The following is a 27400-nucleotide window of genomic DNA, read 5'->3' as shown; positions in this document are numbered from 1 at the left end:
ACCTCCTGCTTGTGAAACCATCATTAGCTCACCCTCAGCCAGAGGGTAAGTGGGTTATTAGTGGTGAGTCGCTCATTTCTGGGGCCATCACCTCCAAGTCCTAGGGCAGCGCTCGCTGCAGCTTGGTGGGCACTAGCGTGACCCTGATGGCCTCTCCTGTGGGTCCCACCTATGTCTGCAGATATGGACCAGGAGTGGGCATATATACCTCACCTGTTCAGGGTTGAACATGCCAGGGCAGGGGTCTTCCTGGGTGTGTGCCCACTGGCTGCTGACCCACTAGCTTCCGTACAGCTTTCCCCACTGTCCCAGTGGCTTAGGGCTCATCTCTGGACCCTGCCTATCCTGCGCTGCTTCCTGTCTGTGCACCCCCCATCACTGATGGCAGGCACTTGGCATTCAATCAGCAGTGGTAGTTGGCGGTGGCGGTGGGGGGGGGGTTGTTGGTGAGAAGCCTTAGGCTTTCCTGGGGAGGAAGACTGTACCCTGTGTACGGTTGTCCAGTGTGGGCTGCTGTCCCCAGGGCTTCAGCTGGGCAGTGGAGAGACAGGCGGAGCTCCCCAAGGTGAGAGGTGACCACTGGTGAGGGAGGAAGGAGATTTGGAGGGAACGTGGGTGCCCCCAGCTTGGTGCTAAATCTGGGATATTCATTGATATGCAAACAGCCTGGAAAGGGCTTGCGGGCCTGATTGCCTGGCAACAGGGCCCCCTCTCCCTCCTCACTCACCTCACTCACCACCTGCTGTGTCCCTTAATTTTTCTTTTCTTTTTTTTTTTTTTCATCATCTCTCTTTGCTTCCGCTTTTAAGGCTGCCTGGGGAATCCATTGGGGCCTGTTATCACTAAGGGCTGTCAGAGAAGGCGGAGATTTGGTCCGCGCTTTGTGTCCCCAGAACCCGTGTCCTCACGGACTGACCCCTAGTTTTGTGTCCTGGGGCCAGGAGGGATGCTCCTCACAAAGAAGGCCAGGATGAGCAGCAGCTGGAAGCTTGCTGGAGGCTCCAGGTGCCTGAGATGAACAGCTGGGATGCAGGGGGCGGGGGATGCTACGGGGGCGGGTGGGGACAGAGTGCAGAACTGAGCCCTCCCTGCGGCTCAGCTCCCTGAGAGGTGCTGTGCCAGAGAACTCGTCCGTAGCTTGGGCTCTAATAAGTCTTGTGGTCCTGGTGGTGGTGGGCGGGCGCCCCTGGGACAGGCAGCAGTCTGAAGTTGGAAGTAGCAGAGGCGCAGGGCTGGGAGGTCAGGGGCTTCAAGGCAGACATGGACATGACTGTGGACATCCAAGGTCAAGCGACCCTCCCCCTGTCCACTGTTTCAGGGTCAAGACCTCCTCCTCCCACCTGGCGGCGGCTGCTGGGGAGCAGCAGATGGAGCAGGAACCTGGCTCCCAGGGAAGGTTTTTCTCTGGTCTCAGCCCAAACTGGCTTCCTTCCTCTTCCACAACCTGTCCTGCTTCCCCGGGTCTGCCTTCCAGATGACCGCCATGTGGCCTCCATTCTGGTGCCAGGTCCAAAGAAGACGGCCTGAGGCTGGGTGTCCAGGAAGAGATGACTTGGAGAGATGGCTTTTCATCAACTCCCATGCTTCTGCAGCCAGACACCCGGGGGGAGTCGCGAGCACTCACCCAGGCACCTGGGCTACGACGGTTCTGGCCGCCCTGGGTTCAGGAAGAGGCACCCCAGCCTGTGCTGGGTTGGGGGTGGGGGCTGGTGGAGCACCCTTCCCCTGCAGGCCCACGGTGGAGCAGCAAACCGAAACCTGGCCTTCTGAGCGACCTCTGCCGGGGAGAGCAGGTGGAGGAGACACGGCTCTGGGAGGAAGGAGCCAAGGATGCTAGCGAATGTTTACAAAGCCCTTACTTTCAATGCACTATTCTTTTTTTTTTTGGCTGTGCTGGGTCTTCATTGCTGTGCATGGGGCTTTCTCTAGTTGCAGCGAGCAGGGCTACTCTCTGTTGCGGTGCTCAAATGCATTCTTCTTCTTAAGTCTCACAGCAATTGTAACATGGACACCTGTTACATCATAATACCTATTATCATCATCCCATTTTGCATATGGGGAAATTGAGGCAGAGATCTGATGTTACCATGACATGTGGTGGAGCTCCGGTGTGAACCAGGTTTGTAGGACCCCCAAGGCCTGCTCTACGGTGATACTAACACTCTCACCCAGGAAATGGGCCGTGCAGATCCGGTGAGGGAAGGCAGTGATCCTTCCCTCAGCCATACTTCCCTCTGCTCATTCATGACCATCCTCTGAGGCAGGTGCCATTGGTCCCATTGTACAGATGGGAACCCTGAGGCACAGCAAGGTTAGCTAGCTTGCCCATGGCCACAGAGCTAGACGGTGGTGGAGCCTGGATGCCGGCTTCCCAGCTGCCAGGCTCAGGGGCTTAACCACTTACCATGTGACAGACGCTGAGGCTTCAGCCTCGGGGGTTGTCAGGGTGGCCCCATGGGATTTTTCCTGTAGACCGTGAATCCTACTTGACTGTTGCACATGAGTGTCCTCTCAGCCTCTCTCTCTCCCTGTCTCTCTGTCTCTGTCTCAGCTGCTCATGCCCCCAGCCTCTTCTCTTGCACAACCAGTCTGGGGTTGCGCTGCCTTTGGGACATCACAATTGCCGAGGTCAATGGCACCTGCAGTCCTGGGGGAAAGGGAGCTGCAGAGGGCTGGGCTCTGACAGCCCCCAGGGCTGAGTCCATGGGAGCTGCTGGGTCATCCATCCTTCTCCATAAGCCCAAGTCACAGGTCTATAGTTTGTCAGAGCTGCCAGGCCCCTGATATCTATCTATCTATCTATTGCTGTGCCTCACGGTCCCCATCTGTACAACGGGACCAATGACACCTGCCTCAGAGGATGGTCGTGAAGGAGCAGAGGGAAGCATGGCTGTTAGGATCACTGCCTCCGCTCACTGGATCTGCACGGCATATTTCCTGGGTGAGAGTGTTAGTGGCGTCGTAGAGCGGGCCTTGGGGGTCCTGCAAACCTGGTCCACACCCGAGCTCCATCACATGTCATAGTAACGTCAGCGTTCTGCCTTCGTGTCCCCATCTGCGATGTAGATATAGAGTGCCCCTGGACTTCATAGGGTGAAGCCTTAAGCCTCAGTGGCGCATATTTGGACATGGGGCCTTTATGGAGGCAATTTAGGTTACATCTGTGCTAAGTCACCTTAGTCATGTCCGACTCTGTGCGATCCTATGGACTGTAGCCCACCAGGGTCCTCTGTCCATGGGATTCTCCAGCCAAGAATACCAGAGTGGGTTGCCGTGCCCTCCCCCAGGGGATCTTCCTGACTCAAGGATCCAACCCGTGTCTCCTACATCTCCTGCTTTGGCAGGCAGGTTCTTTACCACGAGCGCCACCTGGGAAGCCCTTCAGCTCACAGCACCTTGTGTGAGCTAGAGAAAAGCACCCGAGCAGGTAGGTACAGCAGGTGCAGGGCTGGTAAGGGATTATGGGCTGCATTCAGCCCTCCTTGACCCCTGAGCCAGGGACCTGGCACAGGAAACACCTAAACAGCTTCAGCTGGCAGCACTGGGAGGGTGGGCAGATTGAGTGAATGAGAATACAGGCATCAGTTGAATTTGAATTTCGGTTAAACAGTGAATAATCTTTAGTATAAGTATGGCCCATGCAATATTTGGAACACACTTACACTGAAAAGTTATTTGTTGTTTAGGATTGATGCTTTTGAACTGTGGTGCTGGAAAAGACTCTTGAGATTCCCTTGGACTGCAAGGAGATCAAACCAGTCAATCCTAAAGGAAATCAACCCTGAATATTCATTAGAAGGACTGATGCTGAAGCTCCAATCCTTTGGCCACCTGATGCGAGGAAACGACCCTGAGCCTGGGAAGGATTGAGGGCAGAAGGAGAAGGGGGCGACAGGATGAGATGGTTGGATGGCATCATCGACTTAATGGACACGAGTCTGAGCAAATTCAGGGAGATAGTGAAGGACAGGGAAGCCTGGCGTGCTGCAGTCCTTGGGGTCGCAAAGAGTCAGACACGACCGAGCAACTCAACAGCAAACCTGAGATTCGCTTTTAACTGGATGTCCTGTATTTTATCTGGCAACCCTCGGCTCTGTCCACCTCTGTCCCTGAGTAGCTTCCTCTGACCATACTCCATTCTTAGCGTTGTCACCACACCCAGCAATTCCCCCGGGAAAGAGAGGAGGAGGAGAAGAGACAGAAAAGGTCGGAAAAATAGAGCCAGAGCACTCAGGAGAAAAAGTGACAGGGAGAGAGAGAGAGAGAAAGAAAGACGCAGAGAGACAAAGAGCTAGAAGCCAAAGGCGACACGGAATCACACAGGCAGAGCCAAGAGCTGCAAAGAGATGGGGAGAGCTGTGCCCTGCCCGCTGCCCGCCCCCCGGCGGCCTCCCCTCCTTCACATCCCCCCAACCCCGCCTCACCTTGGAGTAGGTGGCCCCGTTGATCACCTCTCCCTTCCTCAGCCAGATGATGGAGGCAGCAGGCTTGGCATTGTCTGCATGGCAGGTGAGGTTGAGGGGGTCCCCAGCCCGCAGGCTGATCACAGGCCCCCCGAGGATCACTGGGTCGTCGGGCGGCACTGCGTGGGGAGAGAGAGGGGAGAGGTCAGGCTGAAGGCACCCCCTCCTCTCGGGCAAGGCTGAGTGGATTTTATGGAGCCGCTGACAAACAGTAATTATCATCCTTTAATAAAATGTATAATCCTCTTGCATTATAACAATAACAGCGACGACAGCAGTAATCCCGACACAGGCGTCGCGTGTTTATTTGCAGAGGACGCTCATGTCATCATCTCATTCCGCGCAGCAGCCTGCGAGGGGACAGGGCAGGCGTCATTAGCTGTGATTTGCAGGTAGGAGAGCGTGCAACTGCTGCCTGGACCCTATCCTTTCTAACTTCTCTCTTTGAAAACAAAGCCCTGTCACATCTGTCATCTGATTTAATCCTCACCGCAGTCTTGCGAGGTAAACATCATTATCCCAATTACCCAGATCCGGAAACCGAGGCTCAGCGGGATTAAGTGACTCGCTCAAGGTCACACAGCGATCGAGTGGAGGGGGCCAGGGCTGGAAGCAGGTCCCCCGACACTTGGAGCACCAGGCTGGCCGCTTCCCTCATAGGGGACAGGTGACAGGCAAACTTTCGAGTCTGAGACAGCATTCCAAAGAGCTGTGCAACCGTGATCATCACCTTTGGACCTGATTCTCCCAGAGCGGCTCCAACTCCCTCCTCCCAGAGCGGGAATGAATCTCTCCTGCTTGCTCCTTCCTCTCTATTTCATGGCAGTGCGGTCCCCGCTGAGAGATGGGGGCTGCCAGGAGAAGAGTGATGCCTCCCACGGAGCCCAGCTCAGGGCCCAGTGCCTGGCGCAAGCTCGGTAAACCTTTGCTAAAGTGCAATCACGTCTCTGACCCCCATGGCAACAATGGGACGCGGCTTGGGCACTGACAGTGATGGATAACTACTGTTTGGAGAAGGGGCCCAGAGAAGTTAAGTGACTGGCCGAAGGTCACAGAGCCTCTTCTGAGGTCCGTGCTTGTGGACACTCAAGGGTCTCAGGCCCCTGCTGCGCCCTGCCTCTCCTCCCTGGACAAACCAGAAGGGGCAGAGTGCTCCCTGGAGACCCCCTGATGGGTCCCTGGTCTTCTCCCTGGGGAGGGGCTGGTCAGTCAGTTCTGGAGGCCTGAGGAGGGCTGAGCTGTGTGTTTGCTCAGTGAATGGAGGACAGGGTCGTCAGGTGAGGGCTGAGGTCTTCACGCAAAAGGACTTCATTGTCCAGTCGCCAGAGGAAATCCATCCTCCCACTCGGGCCCCAAGCGACCTTCTGTACCTCTGGGCTGAGGCAGCAGGCCCTGCTCGCCGCAATGAGAGAAAGCCTGTGCTTAGCAATGAAGACCCAGCACAGCCATAGATAAATCAATCTTTCAAAAGAAAGAAAGAAAGAAACTCCTGGTGGCTCAGACAGTTAAGAATCTGCCCACAGTGCAGGAGAACTGGGTTCGATTCCTGGGTCGGGAAGATCCCCTGGACAAGGAAATGGCAACCCACTCCAGTATTCTTGCCTTGACAATCGCATGGACAGAGGAGCCTGGTGGGCACAGTCCATGGGGTTGCAAAGGGTCAGACGTGACTGAACAACTAACACTTTCCCCTTCTTTCCAGGAGGCTCTGGGGCAGGTTAAGTATCCTGACATGCATGCCTTGAGCCAGTGCCCCTGTCTCTCCCTTCCCGGCCTCTAGGAAGCCTGGTTTAGAACCATGGCCTGGCTGGTTTCTATTGCTCAAGTTTCTATTGCTGAGAGGAAAAAACCCTTCGGGCTTCCAAGCTGCTTTCATCAGCCTCAGGCCTCTACTGTGATCCTGGCCCAGGGAGGAAGATGGCCTCATTCAACCCTGCCCAGCCTCCCAGGGGGCCCTGGGTGCAAGCAGATGGTGGGTGTGGGCTGGACGATGAGGCCAGCCCCCCACCCCACCCTCCCCTTACCCCCTCATTAGTGCCAGAGGCCTCTGTGGTGCTTTGGGGCCAGAGAGCCACAGGGAGGCGGATGAGGGCTTGCGGTAAATGGGGGGTGGGTGTGACAGTGTGTGTGAGGGGATTTTATCTCTGTGCTTCGGGCCACCCTCGCAGCAGGGCTGGCCTCCTGCTTCCTCCCTTTGTTGCCTCCCCTTGAGCCGCCCAGGATGGAGGTACTCAGACTGAGCTCTGCTGAGGGTCAGGAAAACTGGAAACGACCACCCGAAGCTTTGGTAACAGCATCAACACCTGGCCGTCCTGTCTCCGAGGCCTCCCCAGGGTTAAGTCGAGGGGGCGGGATTGTGGAAATTGCCCTAAATCAGAGGCTGAAGTGGCAAGGCAGCTCCCTGTCCGGTTTTGTTTCCCCAGCCATCTAATGTGAAAGTGCACCAGGGGATCTCGAACGTTCCTTAGCACTGACTGGCCTTGGGCCCGAGACAGCGGTTCTCACGGCAGTTTACGATATTCCCAGAGAGGTTTTAAATGTCCTGTTGCCAGGCTACACCCTGAGCAGCTGCATCCCCATCTCAGGAGGTGGACCAGAGCATCAGGGCTTTTTAAAGCTCCCAGAGAAGGGACTTCCCGGGTGGTCCAGTGGTTAGGACTCCATGCTTCCACTGCAAGGGGCATTGGTTCAATCCCTGGTCAGGGAACTAAGATCCCAGAAGCCATGTGGTGCGACCAAAACCAAAAATAAATGCTCCCAGCGGGTTCTGCTGTGAGACCAGTTTTGAGAACAAGCTGTCTCTGGGCCTCTGCTCAGTGAACCAGCCTGTGATCAAGCATGGAGAGCAAGGAGCCTTTCTAAAAAGCAAGCACAGTGAGGCTGGACCTTTCCTTCATGCTGTGTTTACAATATCGGGTTAGAGGAGGGGAGAGGGGAGTGGGGCTGTGTTGTGTGAGTGCGTAGGCATGCTTGCGCACACATACACACGCACACACACACACCCCCTCAGAATGGGCCCTGATTACATCTTCCCGAATAAGTGGTTATCACGCCGGTTATTCATGTAACCGTGCATTATTGATCGGCCTTCGCCTCGGTGCACACCAGATGGGGTAGGAGGGGTCGCGGATGGGGCTGGGGTGGGTGCGGGTGGTGGGGGATGAGAGGGGGAGGCCTGGGGGCAGCGGGCTGAATAGAAATCAACAGTCCTTGGCAGCTGTGGCTCCCGACGGGAGGGGACCTCTTGTTACCTCCCCATTCAGACCTGGCCCGGAGCTGGGGGCCCAGGCGGGGAGAAAGTCTCGAGCAGCCGGAGCCTGGAGATGCATTATTCATCCACCCCCTCTCCTCCCAGGATTGGTTATTATCCTGAACCACTGTAGAGCTTGGTCTCCTAATTTTTAATCACAGGGAAGGTGGAAGCATTAGCCTTTTGTGATTAATCCGGAGATAAAAATAGTTGACTGTTGTGGTGTTGAGCTTGTTGTCAGTCAGGAAAAACGCATTAACTGTTGGGTGACTGAGGCCTGAGAGGACCTGATGGAACTCAGGCCAAGCTGGTGCCCGGAGCTGGAAGTCAGCCCCAGGGGTCACACCCTGCCTGGGACGGGGGCTGGCTCCCGGGCGCTGCTTACGGAACGGACACGTATGAATTCCGCAGTCCTGGGCTGGCTCTTTGCCATTTATTCACCTGTCTTCCAGGATTCTGGCAGGCGGTTGGGGGCCTTCCTCCTTCCTCTGCCCCTCTTTGGCCACCTGCCCTGTAGATGGTACTGCTTGTATCTCCCTCTGTGGGAGGGAGCCCCTGAGGACCTTCTCCCAGCTCTGCTGCCCAGGACAATGGGGACTCGAGCAGAGAGGCCAGAGGGCACATGCATGACTGGTCGCTCAATCGTGTCCGACTTTGCGACCCATGGACTGTAGCCCTCCAGGATCCTCTGTCCATGGGATTCTCCAGGCAAGAATACTAGTTTGGGTTTTCATGCCCTCCTCCAGGGCATCTTCCTGACCCAGGGATTGAACCCACGTCTCATGCATCTCCTGCACTGGCAGGCGGGTTCTTTACCACTAGCGACACCTGGGCAGCCTGTCCTGCTCACTAAACACTGGATTTAAAGATATTGTGTTGATTCAGGTTTTTCTATAACATCGTATGAAAAACTCAGACGAACTTGTTGACCAACACGTAGACCCCAGCATGAATGTGTTTCATAGCGGGTTCCTTTGCGTAAGTAGTTCTTTAACTTGAGATGCTGGAGTTCCTTCTTTTCCTGGATCAGTCTTACTCAGGCTTGCAGATTTAGCTAAGGGGTTACCGAGTCCATAGAGAAGATCCCCTGGAGGAGGGCATGGCAAACCCACTCCAGAATTCTTACCTGGAGAATCCCGTGGACAGAGGAGCCTGGTGGGCTACAGTCCACGGGGTCGCAGAGTCAGACATGAATGAGCACGACGCATGGAGGGCCCAGTCCATCTCTTCCTGCATTTCCTGGTTGGACCAAGGGACTGTTGTCTATGATCCCATAGCATCCTGGATGTCATTCTCAGTATCCCACCTCTCCTATGGAAACGATCCAGATGTGTTTGTCTGTCCCTAGACGGCAGCCTCCTTCATCCTGGTCCTCGTCACCCGGCAGAGCACCTGAGGCTGCAGGGTGGTTTCACGCACGTTTGCTGAGCAGAACCTGGCTTGAGGCCACCGCTTTATAAGCGGTGTGATGTGTACACACAGTTATACCATTTGACAACCTTCGCCCTCTTATCTGGAAAGTGAGGCAATAAAGATACCTGTGGGTTGTTGTAGGATTATTTTTACGATATGAAGAGTGAAGGGGTAGCTTGATAAGGGCTAGATAAATATTGAGAATCAGGTCCAGTTTTCGAGAACAATATTTAGTTTTGTTTCTGTGGATGACACCGGGCCAAGGGCTCTCTTGTTTCATTCTCGAAATAAAACCAAGTATCCTTCAAAACTGGAAAAGGAAATGGCAACCCACTTCCGGTATTCTTGCCTGGGAAATCCCATGGACAGAGGAGCCTGGCGGGCTACAGTCCATGGGGTCGCAAAGAGTCGGACACAACTGAACACCCCCACACACATCGTTCTAAACAGCTGCTATTAGGACTTCCACTTTATAGGTTAGGAAACGGGGGCTCAGAGAGAGCAAATGACGTTGCTAAATAACACAGCAGGTAAAGGCTGGAATTTAGAACCAAGTTTGTCTGACGCTGTGGTATGTACACTCTACCAGCATCAGAGCAGCACACAGACCTGCCCATAAAACCGGAGCTCTGGTCAAACCTCCTGCCTGGGTCCTGGCTCTTTATCTCAATGCATTCAGACCCCACATTTCCGTCCCCCAGCCTGACTTTCAGAGGGCTCGATGGAGCACAGGCCTGGCTCCCAGTGTGTGCTGGAGAGATGTCTGCTAAGGGAGAGGAGGAAGGTTTCTGCTATTCACATCTCAATTTGCTCACTTCTTTCAATCTGCCAGGTTGTCAGGTTCTGGGCCCTGTGTGATCCCTGCATCCAGAGGCCTCGAGCACGTCGATGCGCCGCCTGATGGTCAAAGTGCGGAACCACAGGCTGTAAAGACGACTGAGATGCGCCCGCTTGTAAGAGTCAGCTTGTCAGGGCCAGCAGGCATTCGGAAAGTCCACCCTGAGTACCTACTGTGTACCTGGCCCTGTTTGAAGCAGCGGGGATGCAAAACTCCTGCCTAAGTGGTTTATATTCCAGTGGAAGAGTTAGACAATAAATGGATAAATACACAATACAGTAAGTCCCCTACGTATGAACCTTCAAGTTGAGAACTTTCAAAGATGTGAATGTGCGTCGGGATCCAGCAAGGAACTGGAACCTGGGCCATCGGGTGTGAGCGACACTGCAGCCTGTCCTCCGTCTCCTATTGCTGACCCTTCAGCTCTACCATCTCCCGCCTCTTCTCCCTCCTCCAGCCAGTCACTCTTCTTGTCTGTTCACTCGAGGCCAGCCCCTGTGTGCTGGGGTGATCTGCTACCCTGCCTGCTTGGCCCTCCCTGTTCTCCCGTCCCCCCAGACTCTGTGCCCACGAGAGTGGGGCCATCACACTAGAAAGATGCAAGGGCATGCCTGTGCCCACCTGACCCCATGTGATCATCTCAGCTGGGCACGGCCATATCACTGACTCGTAGAATCATTACGTTTGCGAAGACTCACCGATAACGCTCAGCAGTAACCTACTGGCTGGTGAGTTCCTGAAAGAATGCCCAGAGCTCTGGGCTCCTGAAGTCACCCCAGCACTGGGTCCCCAGCAGCCAATCTGTCTGCTCCGCCCCAATCCTTTCTACCTCCCCGATGGCCGGTGACTGGCCATCTCTGCTTCTCAGTGTCCACTGCTCCCCGCTGCTCCAGAACAAAACCCAGTTCGTCCACGTGGAGTCCAGCCAAGGCTTTCTTCAGCTAGGCCTTCTCTCTTCAGCTTCCTCCCGTGCTTTCGCTGGACAGGTCCGTTCACCTGTCTGCAGGGATACCCTGGCCTTTACAACTACATGGTTTGTGAAGTTCCCTCTGCTGACAGTGCCTTCATCCTGAGATGTAACTGGCTGGATCCTGTCCTCTCTCCAGCCCAAAGGACGCCTTTGCCTGGCTATCTTTGGTCATTCTTTTTATTTTTTGTGTTTTGGCCACAGCGTGCAACATGTGGGATCTTAGTTTCCTGACCAGGAATTGATCCCACACCCCCTGCATTGGAAGCACAGAATCTTAGCCACTGGACCACCAGGGAATTCCCGGTCATTATTTTCTATCACCTCCTCCAGGAAGCCCTCTCTCAAGCTCAGCCCCAGCCCTAAGACCATGTGTGAGCTTATGTGGCTCTTGGTGCCCTTGGCCATCCCACAGCTGTGAGCTCTTTGAGGGCTGGTGCTTGCTGGGTTCTTCTTTCTACCCCTATACTCAGGAGAGAGTGCAGCTCAGAGCAAGCCTTAATACATCTTGGTTGTCTGGTGCCTTGCCTGACCCCACTGAGCAGGAAGCAAATGTCCACACTCTCTTAGCACCAGCTGGCACCCACAGCAGTTCCTGTTTCAGGTTCCCAACAGCTAAGAGGAGGGGTCTTAATGCATCTTTGCATTTATACCACCTCCTGGGTTATAACCTTGGATGTACTGATAGTAATATCAGGAGAACAACAACAATGGCAAATAGTAATAATGTCAATAATAGTTGACATTGCTACAGAGCTTACAACGCTTCCAGAACTCTTCCAAAGCTCCAAAAGTCATCATTTAATCCTTTCAACAGCCCTATACAAAGTGTGTGTGTGTGTTTGTTCAGCTGCTCAGACATGTCTAACTCTTTGAAACCCCCATGGACTGTAGCCTGCCAGGCTCTGTCCCTGGGATTTCTCAGGCAAGAATACTGGAGTGGGTTGCCATTTCCTCCTCCAGGGGATTTTTCTGACCCAAGGATCGAACCCATGACTTCTGTGTCTCCTGCATTGGCAAGTGAATTCTTTAACACTAGCACCACCTGGGAAGTCTTGTACAAGGTTGACGCACTTATGTGTAGTTTAGAGATGAGGAAACAGAGTTGGGAGATGTGTGGGGTTGCCAGATATAGTACATAAAAGTACAGGGCACCCAGATAAATTAGAATTTCAGATAAGCCACAAATAATTTTTAGTATGTATATTTGAGGTTCAAATATAACCGGGCATCCTGTATTTTCTCTGGCAATTCTATACATGAGTTTATTAGATAGATGTAATTTACTAAGTGTAGGTGTCTTTTGGCTTCTCTAAGTGGCTCAGATGATAAAGAATCTGCCTGCAATGTGGGAGACCTGGGTTCGATCCCTGGGTTTGGAAGATCCCCTAGAGGAGGGCATAGCAACCACTCCAGTATTTTTGCCTGAGAATCCCCATGAAGAGAGGAGCCTGGCGGGCTACAGTCCATGAGGTCGCAAAGATTTGGACAGGATCGAGCAACTAGGCACACACACAGTACAGATGTCTTTACCTCCTCTTTGGATCCTCCCTACTCCCAGTCAGGTCTGCCTAGAGGAGATTTGGGTAGGAAGCAAATAGGGTCTTTTTAAAGTATGTCATCCATGGAGGTGGCACCATCGCCCAGACACTTTTCCTGGGAGGTTGGAGGCAGAGGGACCAGAGGAGAGAGGTCTGGAGGTTGCATTTTAGCTGCCCCAAGCCTGGGGGGGCCTGGACTAGCTGAGCTCAGGGAACCCTGACCCCAGTGACCTGCAAAGGTCAGCACACACGGAAGTGTGCCTCTCACCCAGAGCTCTTGACAAGCGGGAAAAAAACGGGAGGCAGGTGCCTCGCTTGGCTCCTGGCCGCCTGATGGTGGGCAGGCACTTCATTCTCTGGGCAAGATAGTGTGGATGGCACGGATATGCCAGTCTCTGTTTCACAGGGCTGGGCGCTGTTGACCCGCGTGGACAGGAGCGCCTCGTCCCAGAGCTCAGTACCGCACAGGGACTCAGCCCTTGTCAGCTGCCCACAGGCTCACTGTCTGCCCAGTAAGCCACTCCTCGTGGACGTCGAGCAGCAGCTGCTCATGAGACCACGGTTCCAACGTCTCGTTCCGCTGCCTCCTTGTTCTGCATCCCAGCCTCGGCTCCCTAGATGGAGGTCAGCGCCTCCCCGCAAAGCAACGGCAGCACACAGGCGACGAGGAATGGTGAGGGGCTGGGGCGGGGAGGGCCCGGGAGCAGGGGTGCGGGCAGGGACACAGATGCTGCAGGGACACATCAAAGTCACTTGCCTCCCCCTCAGATCAGGCGGGGTGTGCCCTGTTTCCTTCCGATTAAACCCTGAAAGGGACCGAGCCGTCTCATCAGCGAGGAGCTGCTGTGGAGGAGACGGAGGTTCATTAATCCCGAGCAAACAAATGAGTCACAGGATGTTGTGCAAACGGGGGGGTGGGGTAAGAGAGCAGGAGGGTGCAGACGGCAGCTCCATGCAGCAGAGGGTGTGTGTGTGCCTGTGTGTGTGCACGTGGACGCCTGTGTGAGCACATGCACCTGTGTGTGCTTGTGTGTGTGCCTGCATGTGTGTCTGTGTGTGTACACCTGTGTCTGTGTGTGTGTACATGTGCCTGTGTGTGCTTGTGTGTGTGCCTGTGTGTGAGCACATGTGCCTGTGTCTGCTTGTGTGTGTGCCTGTGTGTGTGTGTACATGTGCCTGTGTGCGCTTGTGTGTGCCTGTGTGTACATGTGCCTGTGTGCACTTGTGTGTGCATGCGCCTGTGTGTGTGTACATGTGCCTGTGTGCACTTGTGTGTGCGCCTGTGTGTGTACATGTGCCTTGTGCACTTGTGTGTGCGTGCACATGTGTGCGTGTACATGTTCCTGTGTGTGCTTGTGTGTGCGCCTGTGTGCGTGTACATGTTCCTGTGTGCACTTGTGTGTGTGCCTGTGTGTGTGTACATGTGCCTGTGTGCACTTGTGTGTGTGCCTCTGTGTGTGTACATGTGCCTGTGTGTGCGCCTGTGTGTGTGTACATGTGCCTGTGTCTGCTTGTGTGTGCCTGTGTGTTAGCACATGCACCTGCGTGTGTTTGTGTGTGTGCCTGCATGTGTGTCTGTGTGTGTACACCTGTGTCTGTGTGTGTGTACATGTGCCTGTGTGCGCCTGTGTGTGTGCCTGTGTGTGTGTACATGTGCCTTTGTGCACCTGTGTGTGTGTGTACATGTGCCTGTGTGCGCACCTGTGTGTGTGTACATGTGCCTGTGTGCGCCTGTGTGTGCCTGTGTGTGTGTTCATGTGCCTGTGTGCGCCTGTATGTGCGCCTGTGTGTGTGTACATGTGCCTGTGTGTGCCTGTGTGTGCGCCTGTGTGTGTGTACATGTGCCTGTGTGTGCCTGTGTGTGCGCCTGTGTGTGTGTACATGTGCCTGTGTGTGCACCTGTGTGTGTGTACATGTGCCTGTGTGCACCTGTGTGTGTGCCTGTGTGTATGTACATATGCCTGTGTGCGCGCCTGTGTGTGTGTACATGTGCCTGTGTGTGCACCTGTGTGTACATGTGCCTGTGTGCACCTGTGTGTGCGTCTGTGTGTGTGTACATGTGCCTGTGTGCCCTTGTGTGTGCGCCTGTGTGTGTGTACATGTGCCTGTGTCTGCTTGTGTGTGCCTGTGTGTGAGCACATGTGCCTGCGTGCGCTTGTGTGTGTGCCTGTGTGTCTGTGTGTGTTCTATCTGTCTGTGCCTGTGTGTGTTCACAGCAGGTGGCTCACGTGTAATGGTATGTTGAGGGCCGGTGTGGGGGCACGTGGGACCCTGGGGACAGGGCGGGGGGGCATCCCTCAGGCCACCTGGGAGGCGGGTTGTCCTGAGGAGAAAGGGACTTCTCCCTCTCCAGCTTGGCTCCTGTGCAGATGGCCACAGGATGGAGTGAACGCCCTTCTCAGGCCCATATCTGCCTTGCAGCGTTCCCCAAGCTCCCCAGGTGGCATTGACCTTAACTTGAGTTTGGACTTCTCCACAGAGCTGGGTCTGGGGGGAAGTCTGGCATGGTGGAGGGATTGGTATATACTGGTTTAAATCTTACAGTAGTCTCGTGCCAGTGGGCCTCGTAGCATCCTTATTTTACAGATGGGGAAGCCGAGGCATAGCCTGGCAGACCACCTGGGACGAGTCGCGCAGTTTATGAGTGGGGGACCCAGGGATCTGGCTCAGGCCGCTGAGGGCCTGGCTACCCTCACCTTGCTCTCCTAGCCTCAGTGCAGCCTGGCTGCTCTTGTGTGGGATGCTGTCTCTGTGTGCTCTGCCCTTTCACAGCATCACGGAGTCCGTCCTGAGCCAGCACAACAATGCCCGAGGGACTCAAGTGGGTCCGGGTTGGTCCCATAAATAGAAAGCAGAACTGATATGGTTGGTTTTGCTACAGGCTCCGATCCAGCAAATCTGCGTCCTCAAGAGGCTCTGTGGCAGACAGAGAACAAATGTGTGGGCACCAACTGGGGAAAGGGCAGGTGGGATGGGTTGGGAGATTGGGATCGACACCTACACGCTATGTATGAAACAGACCGCTAATGAGAGCCTACCACACAGCAGGGGGGACTCGACTCAGTGCTCTGTGGCAACCTGAGTGGGAAGGAAACCCCAAAAAGAGGCGATATATGTGTGTGTGTGTATATATATGTATATATAGGCTTCCCAGGTGGTGCCGGTGGTCAGGAACCCATCTGCCAATGCAGGAGACATAAGAGACGTGAGTTCGATCCCTGGGTTGGGAAGATCCCCTGGGGGAGGGCATGGCAACCCACTCCAGCATTCTTGCTTGGAGAACCCATGGACAGAGGAGCCTGGTGGGCTGGAGTCCATGGGGTCCCAGAGAGTGGGACACGGCTGATGGGACTTGGCATGCACGTATAAGTGTAGCTGACTCACTCTGCTGTACAGCAGAAACTAACACAACATTGTAAAGCAACTAAACTCCAATAAAAATTCATTAAAAAAAAAAGAATCTGTGGCTTCACTAAGGAGGGAAGTAAGGCCAGTGGAACCTTCCCGATTAATACTTGTAGCTTCAGGAAATCGAGGGGCACGGGGGGAGAGGGTCACCTTATTAAGGAGCTTAAAAAATAAACACATGAAATCGCAATAATTGGCTTTTAAATGGGGGATTAGGAATACTGATTTTTGCATTATAGAACCGTGTGTTTGTTCCTGTGGTAGCTGGCTGAAGCAGTGTGGGGAAGACGAGAAGAAGAAGTGATGAAGACAGTTTGGTTTGGAACACAGGGACAGATGGGCAGGACGAAAGGACGAGAAGAGATGAAGCCTGGTGATGGGCAAGACATCCACTTGGGAAGCAAGATAAATGGGAGCAGAGAAAAAGAGAAAACACACTGTCCCTTGTCATAGGGAACCGTAAAGCCAAGTGGCAGCATGCCAAGCGGGGAGAAAAGCACAATGCTTTCTCTGGGCTTCTTGCCACCAAAATTCATTTCAGGGAATCCCAGAAAACCACTAAACGTACCTTTCAACTTTATGCAAATTTATCAAATCCACTATTTGCCAGCATCCTAAGAAAAAAAAAAGTCAAAGTCTTTTTCTGCTCTGAGTCTGTTTTTGAAAAAGCACAAGCCTCTAAATTCGAAAAAGGGCAATTCTTTTTGAATTCATTACAGAAAGCATTTCACTGCTCATCCGAACTTTAGCATTATAGATATTTTTGAAATCTCCTATCTTCCTCATTTTTCACAGAGAGAGCCCACATTTCTCCACAGAAATTGGTGAGCATTGCCTCTCATTTTATACGGAGAGGGTGCATTTTATAGGCGAACATTCCTGCTTTAGGATCTGCCAGGATGCTGCCATGCGGAACGGGAGAAGGCTGAGCCCTCTCTGCAACCGCGGGGAAATCGAGTCACGCTCATCCTCCCCCTGGGGAGGGCGCGGGTGAGGAGCAGCACAGGTAGAGACCTGAGGAGGCTTAGTGGGGAGGCCTGTCGGGATCAGCTCCGACGGGGAAGAGGGAGACGGGACTGGACAGAGGGCGTCTGGCCGTGGGGGCGGCACCTTGGAGAGCTCAGTGGATCCCAACAGGAGGCAGCAGCGCTGCACAGGGAACCCTCAGGCTGTCCCATCCCAGGAGGGCAGGCTGGCTTCTCTGCCCTGGGGGGGCAGTCACTGGGGGAGGGCTTCCTCCCTTTGGCCGCAGGTAATCCCCAGAGGGGGTTCAGCAGAGAGCTGGCCACTCCACAGCCTAGCAGATGGGGAAAGGAGTCCTTCCATCCTGAAAGGGAGACTCAGGGCAGCCCTCACGGCACCCACTGCAGGGGGGTGCACCTAGGCAGGGGCCGGGGCTCATCCCTATTTGGGAGTGGGATTGGGGCTGGGTTTGGGCCTGGCGTGCTCTGTATCAGAATACTGCCCTTTTGGAGGAGAGCTGGGTGGTTTGGCCAGAAGATGTTGGCTCTACTCTGTGCTCTGGGTTAGATTCGGGGCAGGAAAGGACACCCCACTTGGCTCTAGTCACCTCTACAGCTGCATTTGCTGGGGGTCAGTGGGCTGGGTTGGTGGGCTGGGTTTGGGGCTGCCAACCCCTGTCTCTCCAGCCCCAGGGAAGTGGTGTGGGGGTGAGGAGTGGGCACCGTCTTTGCTCTCAGACAGATCTGGGAGCCTCCTCACTGGGTGACCTTCAGCAACTTTGTAAATTTCTGAGCTTCAGTTTCTGCATCTGTAAAGTAGAGCTACCACGGGCTTCTCCTGGTGCGAGATTGAATGAGGGGACACGTGAATGGTGCGGGATGTAGGAGGTCTTTGCAGCAGGGGCAGTGAGCTGGGGGTGCTGAGGTGGGGGCCGGCCGCCTTCTCGCCCCACGTGCCGGGTGCCCCCTGGGGTGGGGGCAGGGTGTCCACAAGGCCCAGGTCAGGTCATGTGACTTGCAAACATTTTCTCCCATTGCCTCTTTGTTTGGTTGATGGTTTCCTCTGAGTGCAGAAGCCTTTTAGTTGCATGTGATCCCACGTATTTATTTTTCTTTTTGCTGCTTATCCTTCTGGAGTCACATCCAGAAAATCACCGCCAAGAGCATTGTCAAGGAGCTTCCCCCCTCTGCCGTGTTTTCTCCTGGGAGTTTTAGGGTCTCAGAATCTCATGTTTAAGTATTTAATTCAAGTTCATTTGTGTGAGTGGTGTAAATGGGGGTCCAATTTCATTGTTCTATCTGTGATTATCCAATTTTCCAACACCATTTATTCAAGAGACTGTCCCTTCCACATTGAATATTCTTGGCTCTCTTGTCAAATGTTAGTTGATTGTATATGTATGAGCTTATTTCTGGGCTCTCTATTCTGTGCCATTAGTCTATATGTCTGTTTTTATGCCAGCACCATACTGTTTTGATTACTATAGCCTTTTTTACTTTTTATTTATTTATTTTTTCTATAGCTTTGTAGTATAGTTTGAAATCGGGAAGAGTGATACCTCCAGATTCTTTCTTCTTTCTCAGGCTTGCTTTGGCTATTTGGAATCTTTTGTGATTCCATTCAAATTTTAGGATTTCCTTCTTTCTCACGGCTGAGTCGTGTTCCATTATACGTATACACCACGTCTTCTTTACCCATTCATCTGTTGACGGTCGCTTGGGTTGCTTCTACTTCTTGGCTACTGTGAGTAATTCTTCAGTGAGCATGGGAGTGCAGATATTTCTATAAGATCTTATTTATTTATTTGGCTGCACTGGGTCTTGGTTGCTGTGTCAAGCGTTCTCTAGGGTGCTACTCGGCATTGCAGTGCGCAGGCTTCTCATTGCAGCGGCTTCTCTTGTCCTGGAGCACAGGCTCCGGGCGCTCGGGCTTCAGTAGGTGCAGCTCGTGGGCTCAGTAGTTGAGGCACAGGGACTGAGCTGTTCCACGGCATGCGGAATCTTCACGGACCAGGGATCGAACCTGTGTCCCCTGCGTTGGCAGGAAGATTCTTATCCCCTGGACCACCAAGGAAGTCCTCTGTGAGATCTTGATTTCAGTTTCTTTGGATGTATCTCAGAAGCGGGATTGTTGGATCACATTGCAGTTTTATTTTTAGTTTTTTAAGAGCCTCTATACTGTCTTGGGCGGAGGAGCCTGGAAGGCTGCAGTCCATGGGGTCGCTGAGGGTCGGACACGACTGAGCGACTTCACTTTCACTTTTCACTTTCATGCACTGGAGAAGGAAATGGCAACCCACTCCGGTGTTCTTGCCTGGAGAATCCCAGGGACGGGGGAGCCTGGTGGGCTGCCGTCTATGGGGTCGCACAGAGTCGGACACGACTGAAGTGACTTAGCGGCAGCAGCAGCAGCAGCAGCAGCAGCAGCAGCATACTGTCTTCTATAGGGCTGCACCAATTTACGTTCCTACTAAGAGTATATACAGATTCCTATTTCTCCACATCCTTGTCAAAACTTGCTATCTATCACCTTTTTTGATGACAGCAATTCTAAGAGGTGGGGAGTAATATATCATTGTGGCTTTGATTTGCAATTCCCTGATGATAACCGATATTGAGCTCCTTTTCATGGACCTGTTGGTCATATGTACGTCTTCTTCGGAAAATTTTATTCAGTTCCTCTGCCTGTTTTAATTGTGAGTGTTTGTTTTTTCGCTATTGAATTGTATTAGTTCTCTACATGTATTATATATAGAGAAAGAAAAACATATATATAATGGAATACTACTCAGCCATGAGAAAGAAGGAAATTTTGTCTTTCGTGACAACTTGGATGAAATATTGACAGCACTATGCTAAGTGAAATAAGTTTGACAGAGAAAGACAAGTATTGTATCATATGACATATGTGGGATCTAAAAAAAGCTGAATTCTGAGAAATAGACAGTAGAGTGATTACCAGGGGCTGGGGGTGGGGAAAATGGAAGAGACGTCAGTCAAAGGGTACAAACTTCCAGTTGTAATTACACTGTGTTAATTACGGGCTGAGGGAGGACCCGCTGTCTCTTCTTGGAACACCCACGCTTCCTTCCTGACTTGTGGGCACAGGCGTGACCTTCAGGCTTTGCTGAAGTGCCTCGCATGACCCCCGCTGCCCTGTGGCTGGGAATCGGAGGCAGGGAACAGTCTCATCCCTGTGTGGCCCGGTTCCTCAGCCAGTGCTGTGGGCGAAGCTGGGTGGGGGCCTCCCCTTGGCTTCTGCAGAGCTCCTGGGTCTCGCGGATGACTGGACTCAGGGGTCTGGCTCGGAGTGAATTTTGGAGAGCAGCAGGCCCGTTGTATTCCTCCTTGTCTCTCCTGCCCCAGCCGAGAGCTTGCACAGAGCCGGTGCTCAAGAGATGAGTACTGAGTAAATGAGTGGAGGGTAAGACGAGAAACCAGCAAGAAGGGGAACTGGGTAGGAAAAACAAAGCCTCCAGATGGGGGTGTTTGGAGAGGTGCAGGTCCGGAAACACTAATGAACACTAGATGTCTTGAGGACGCCTTTGGCCCCGCTGGCACTCTGTGTGGACTCCCAGGCCAGTTTTAGGGCTTTGCCTATTTGGAGATGACTACAGGGATTGGGGACTTCCCAGGTGGCTCCGGGGTAAAGAATCTGCCTGCCAATGAAGGAGACACGGGTTTGATCCCTGGGTTGGGAAGATCCCTTGGAGAAGGAAATGGCACCCCTCTCCAGTATTCTTGCTTGGAGAGTTCCATGGACAGAGAAGCCTGGAGTGCTACAGTCCAGGGGGTCCCAAAGAGTCGGACACAACTGAGTGATTAAACAACAAGAAGGATTGGAGTCACCAAACGGAACCCAGGACAGCTGGTGTCCCCTGACTTCCTGAGACATCGGACAAATCTTTTTTTTTTTTACCTCTGTGTTCTCCACTCTCCACCATCAACCATCCCTCTCTCTGGGACCTGTCAGCTGCACCTCGCGACCCCTGGATCCTTAATCACCTCCCTGCTTTCCTCTGCCTCCCTTCTAAGCTATGCCTTTCCATTTGATTAGCAATTGACTGCCTGTTGAGGGTTCTGTGCACACTCCATAAAGAAAGCAGGACAGCACTGAGTGGCTGGGAGTGCCCTGCCATCAGCATACATGGGTTTCACCTCTGATCGACATCACTGTCACCGCATAGGAATCAGTGCTGCACATGTACGTGTCGCCGGGGAAGAGCCCATCAGCTGCTCAGAGAAGTGGGTGTGTGAGGTGTTCAGGGCTCGTTTGAAGTGAAGTGTATTGGATGTGTCTTGAAGCCACTGTCGGCTTCTGTGATGGGCATTAATGTTCATGGCCAGAGGCATGGATGGTCCAGATTTGGTATATAATTGAAAGTATCATTTGCATTTGACTTTGGAACATACCGTTTGAGTGAGTGAGTGTGTGTGTGTGTGTGTGTGTGTGCGCGTGTAGGGGAGTAGAGAAGCCAAGGTGATTTTCCTTTTTGACCACATTTATTCTATTTTTAAAGAATCTTATTTATTTTGAGTTGGATAATTGCTTTTCAGTGTTGTGGTGGTCTCCTCCATATATCAATGCAAATCGGCCATAACTGCACATATGTCCCCTCCCTCTTGAACCTCCTCCCCCACCTCCCATCAGAGAGCACCTGGCCGGGCTCCCTGAGCGGTACAGCAGCTCCCCACTGGCCGTCTGTTTCAGACGTGGCAGTGTATATACGTCCATGCTGCTTTCCCAACTTGCCCCACGCTCTCCTTCCCCCGCTGTGTCCACAGCCCATTCTCTACGTCTGTGCCTCTATTCCTTCCCAGAAGATAGGCTCATCAATACTAGTTTTCTAGATCCCATCTGTGTGTGTTAATATACAATATTTGTTTTTCTGTTTCTGACATTTCACTCTGTATAAGAGGCTCTAGGTTCAGCCACCTCACTACAACTGACTCAAATGATGATGTTTACTTTTGACTCCCACTGGAATTCATTTGCATTCATAGGTCGTAGCCTTGGGCAGAGATGGGCCAGGCTTTCCTTGCATGAAACATCCAGAGATGGACAGGGCTTTCCCTGCACGAAACAACCCTCAGCTTGGCCTTGGTCACAAAGCGGGTCACTCACAGGTACTCAGAATTCCCAGAGGCTATGAGGCTGCCTCTGTGGACAGGTTTCTGGGCCGGGGAGGTGGGCTGTGCCCGGAGTTGGACCTGTGACTAGCTCCCATCTCTCTGGGCGCCCTGCAGTCCAAATGGGTGTGTGTGTGTGTTTTTTTTCAGAAAGGGTGATTTCAGAATCCAGACTATTATTTTTTTCAAAAAAAATTTTTTTTAATTAAAAAAAAATTTATTAAGTATAGTTGTTTTAGAATGTGTTAGTTTCTGCTGTACAGCAAAGTGAATCAGCTATCCATACAGTCTTTTACGTTCTTACTTGCCTTCAGTGAGCCCTATGGTTCCCATACTTGCTTATCATATGTGAGAATAACTTATGACAGACATCCAGAAAGAGGCCATTGGTACATAGAAGACGGTCAGTGTGGAGTCTCCACCTGCACTGAAAAGGAAGAGGGGCTCAAGTGCCCTCCAAGGGAGCGAGGTTAGATGTTAGGAAGAACTGACCCAGAGAGGGGAGAGGCTGCAAGCCTTTCTCTAGAGCCTGTTTTCTTTTTTAAAAATACTTTTATTTAAAAACAAATTTAAACTTTTTATATTTGTATTGGGGTGAGCTCTCCTGGTGGCTCAGACAATAAAGAATCTGCTTGCAATGTAGGATACCCAGGTTTGATCCCTGGGTTGGGAAGATCCCCTGGAGAAGGGAATGGCAACCCACTCCAGTATTCCTTCCTAGAGGATCCCATGGACAGAGGAGCCTGGCCAGCTACAGTCCACAGGGTCGCAAAGAGATACGACAGAGCGACTAACACATAGCTGATTCAAAATGCTGTGATAATTTCAGGTTTAGATTTTTATTTTATATTGGAGCATAGTCAGTTAACAATGTTGTATTAGACTCAGGTGTACGGCAAAATGAATCAGTTCGTACGTATATATATGTCCAGTTTTTTTTTTAAAGATTCTTTCCCCGTATAGGCCATTACAGAGTACTGAGAAGAGCTCTCTGTGCCACACGGTAGGTCCTTGTTGGTTATCCACATTAAATACAGCAGTGTGTACATGTCCATCCCAAACTCCCAATCTACCCTTCCACCCCACCTTTCGCCCTTGGTAACTAAATTTGTTCTCTAAGTCTGTGAATCTGTTTCTGTTTTGTAGATAAGTTCATTTATATCATTTTTTTTAGATTCCACATTTAATCAATATCATGATATTTGTCTTTCTCTGTCTGACTTACTTCACTTAGAATGATCATCTTTGGGTCCGATCATGTTGCTACAAATGGCATTATTTCATTCTTTTCCATGGCCAGAACTGGTCTTTTTTTTCCCCCTGTTAGGGATGAGTTGCATGTGGCGGGCCACATGGCCCCGAGGCAGGGGGTGGACCGGATGGCTTCCCAAAGCCCCTCTGGGCTCGTGTCCACTCCAGGCTTGCTCATTAGCTTGCCTGAAGTTTTTTCTTCCTGGCTCCCAATTAGCTCTGTCCATCTAGCTTTCTGAGGGGTGCTTCCTTTTGAGGAGGAAGAAGGCAGACAAGAGCAGAGACCAGGGCTCCGGGAGGGATGTGGGGCTGGGGTAGGGAGGGAGGAACAGCCGCCAGGCAGTTTGTCAGGTTTCCCATCAAACTCTGGCATGAGAGAGCCTTTCCTCACAAGTGGCCTATGCCTGCACAGGTGCTTGCGGCGAGGGGTCAGGGTGCTGAGAGGGGCTGTGAGGTGAGCCATGCATGGTAGATACCAGGCCCTTACTGCTCTGACTCCCCAGCACCCCCACTCCATGCTCAGGAGAGGGGTGTTCAGGTGGCTGACTCGGCGCCATGGCTGGGAACCACTGGCTGCAGAATTAAACAGGCCCTCTAGGCTGGTCTGCCAGAAAAGATGGACCAGGGAGGGAGGGCAGAGGAATGAAGTTAGGCATGAAGCAGAACTTTCTGACGCTGCACTGAGTGAACAGAGAGGCTGTGGAATAGCCTTGGCTGCCCTCACTGCCCAGCACAGGGGCGGTCATTCATATGGTTTACCTTGAACCTCATCATAACTCAGTGAGGTGAGCAGGGCAGGGGAGGGCCAGCCTCAACAGCCCTCTGGGACTCAGGAGCAAAGAGCTGAGCAGGGATCAGAGAGTTGCCTGACATCACACAGCCAAGCAGTGGCCCCACCTGAACTTTCACTCACCATCCCCAGCCAGCTCCTCCCTCCAAGACTCACGGTGACGGTTACAGTGACCACCGGCTGCCCTAGAGCCGGCTCACTCCCAGGGTCCCCTCCCCCAGGCCCGGGGGTCCTGGGACCCTTTTCTGGCTGGGGGCAGGTTGTCCAAGGCCGGGCATGAAATTTACAGGCTTGCCAAAACCCTCAGAAATGGAGAGAAATCATAGTTGAATGAAAATTACAAAACAATACCAAAACGAATGCAAAAATATTCACAGTGAACAAACCATCACAATTTTAAATAAAGGCAGGCTCTTTATCTAAACTGAAATTAATTAAAAAAGACTTAAGATGGTCACTTGGTCATGAGAAATGATCAAATGTGGCCATTTTCTTCCAACTGAAAATGAGAGAAGCAGAGGAAAGCAGATTATTATCATCAGTGATGCATTTGCTTCCATCAAAGCCAGGAAAGCGAAATGACAATAAACTCTATTTTTGCTGTAAATAAAATACTTCGGTTTGAAATAATCTTGTGAGTTTAAACATACCTACTTTTAAATGTTTCAATATTTTTTCAAGTACTTCAGTGTTCTGAAAAGAAAATTAACCATCAAAAAATATATAGAATCATGGAACTAGGGGCACACATGTTTTCCTCTCACATTCAATGTTTTGATACTTTTTTTCAGAAATTAAAGATTAAAAAATTTTTTTAAATAGTGATTTTTATATCACTTGATTTCATATCATTTTTGTATCATCTTTGATTTTTTAAAAAGATTGCCTTAAAATAGTTGTCTCGATTACTGAGTTGTGGGGTGCCCCTTACATTTTGTGCATCACCCCAACCTTGGTCCTGTTTTGATGCCCTCCAGGGAAGGAAGCTGTCCCTCTCTCCTGTCCTTGGTGGGGGACAAGACACAGGCTAGTCCTTGGGGCCCACGTAGGCCTGGGATCGTCCCCGGAAGGTGAGCACTGGGGCGGGAACAGGCTGCCAAGAGAAGATGGATGGGCTGCGAGGCCCTGCAGACAGAGCCGAGCATCCATTCTTGAGGTCATCAATCAAGTCCCCGCTGTGGTGACACTTGCCCTAATTAGGCCAGGAGGCCCCAGGTTTCAGGGGCGGGGAGGCAGGGAGAAGACAGGTGGGCAGACGCTCTGAACTGGTGCCCGGAAGGGGTGAGGTTCAGCCAGGGTCGCCAGGCTGGGCACAAGGAGTGCTGCGTACTTGGCCCGGCCCTGCTTATTTCCCATTGTCCGCACAGGCTGCAGCCCTGCTGCTCAGGCCCTGGCCCGTCTGGGGGCTGGGAGCGAGTGCAGGAAGAGAGGGGAGGAAGTGGACGCAGGTGGAGGTGGACAGCTTCGAGGGCGCTGTGCACCCTCTTCTCTGCTTTCTCAGAGTCCTCCAGGGGTGCCCCCGACTGCAGAAAAGACCTGAACCTGCTCCTTGATGTCAGGGCCCTTGATCACCTGGCCACAACCTCTCCTGTCCTCCGACCCACCAAAGGCCCTCCGTGTGAGCCCCCCCACCTCTGCCCACCTCCAGGGCCCTCTACCCTCTCCGGCTGACCCCACAGTGGTTCCTCCTCCAGACCCAAGTTCCGCTTCCTCTCCGAAGCCTCCCCTGACTGTCCACAGCCCTCACTGTCCCACCGATTATTTTTTTTTCTGGATACTCAAGCAGAATGTGGGATCAGGGACTGAACCTACACTCCCAGCAGAGGAAGCAGGGAGTCCTAACCAATGGGTTGCCCGCGGAGTTCCTGTCGCCTCCCCAGGCAGGCTCTGAATTTCCTGAGGGCCTGGATGGTGGCTTATCCCCGGGGCTTCCTTCTCAGAGTCTTGCACGTGCTGGGGGTGATACCTCGGGATGAGGAGACCCCATGGATGCTCTTGGACCCGTGGTTCTCAAGTTGTGTGGAGGGTGGGAGGCAGGGGTGGCTGCTGAGGGAGGGGCCCAGTCGGTGTTCCAGTCAGGCCCATGGAGCAAGAGGGGAGCTCAGAGGTCTGGTTGTTCCGTGAGCCTGTGTGTGGGGGGCCTACCCCGCCCCTTCTCACCACTCTTCTTGCAGAAGACATCACCCCGCCTTGCCTGAGGCGCGGGACACTGGTTTCTACCCCCGAGGCCTCAGCAGATGGCAACTGAACCCGCCAGCAGCTCGCACCAGACCCCCTTCTGTGCCCTTGACTTCGCTTTGTGCTCACACCCCAGTTGCTGTAGGTCCACCTCTGAAATGTACACAGATCTCATCGCTTCTCACACCTGCGCTACTGCTGCCCCTGTCAGGTCACACGACAGGGCGCCTGGACCACACAGTGGCTTCCGGACTGGTTTTCTGCATTCATTCTTGCTCCCTCTGTCTCTCCTCCCCCGTCCTCCATCCCAGTCTCCCCTGATCTCTTCTCAAAATAGCAGCCAGGACTACCTCTTTCACATTATGGCTCCCCTCAAAGTTTCTGGTGGCTACTTTTTCTTTCCTTTTATAAAAAAAAATGTTGGCCACACCCTGGGGCACATCAGACCGTGGTTTCCCGACCAGGGATTGAACATACACCCCTTGCATTGGAAGGCGGAGTCTTAACCGCTGGACCACAGGGGAGTCCTGAGTGGTTTCTGTCTTAAGCAGCGGAAAATCTGAGATGGTTACTGTGATCTACAAGAGCCCACAAGATCTTGCTCTCTCCGACCGCACCTTTATCACTCTCTCCTTTATTCACAATGCATCAGCCAGGCAGGCCTGTTTGCTGTTCCTGGAACTCTCCTACCTCGGGGGACTTTGCTGTACCCACTTCCGCCCCACCTTGGCCTGCAATGTTCTTTTCTCCAGATGGTTGCTCTGCTACCTTCCTCTCTTTCTCCAGGTCTTTGGTGACAGGTTACTTCTTAAAAGAGGCCTTCCGGCGTTATCTGTACGAAATCACACCTGTGCTCGACCACTGTCTTCCTCCTCACCCTGCTTCGTTTTGCTTTATGACACTCAGAATGTAATAGTATTTGTCTGTGTGTCTCCTGCAGTTCAGTTGCTCAGTCGTGTCTGACTCTGCGACCCCACGGACTGCAGTGCTCCAGGCTTCCCTGTCCATCACCAACTCCCAGAGCTTGCTCAAACTCATGTCCATCGAGTCAGTGATGCCATCCAACCGTCTCGTCCTCTATTGTCCCCTTCTCCTCCTGCCTTCAATCTTTCCCAGCATCAGGGTCTTTTCCAATGAGTCAATTCTTCGCATCAGGTGGGCAAAGAATTGGAGCTTCAGCTTCAGCATCAGTCCTTCCAGTGAATATTC

The 27400-nt window shown here is 52.6% G+C and overlaps 1 protein-coding gene across 1 annotated transcript in view; it reads right to left on the bottom strand.

Annotated features, from left to right (window-relative positions):
• The window catches only part of KIRREL3 (kirre like nephrin family adhesion molecule 3), a 308280-nt gene that overhangs the window by 36529 nt on the left and 244351 nt on the right, over positions 1 to 27400 (bottom strand). Inside the window, exon 6 of the mRNA XM_068977330.1 lies at positions 4425 to 4582. Within this exon, the coding sequence (XP_068833431.1) occupies positions 4425 to 4582 (158 nt within the window). The remainder of the gene's footprint in view (positions 1 to 4424; positions 4583 to 27400) is intronic.

The sequence above is a fragment of the Capricornis sumatraensis genome, chromosome 8 (genome assembly GCF_032405125.1).
Source record: "Capricornis sumatraensis isolate serow.1 chromosome 8, serow.2, whole genome shotgun sequence".
In the NCBI taxonomy this organism is placed as follows: domain Eukaryota; kingdom Metazoa; phylum Chordata; class Mammalia; order Artiodactyla; family Bovidae; genus Capricornis; species Capricornis sumatraensis.
This window is presented reverse-complemented; position numbering and strand designations above follow the sequence as displayed.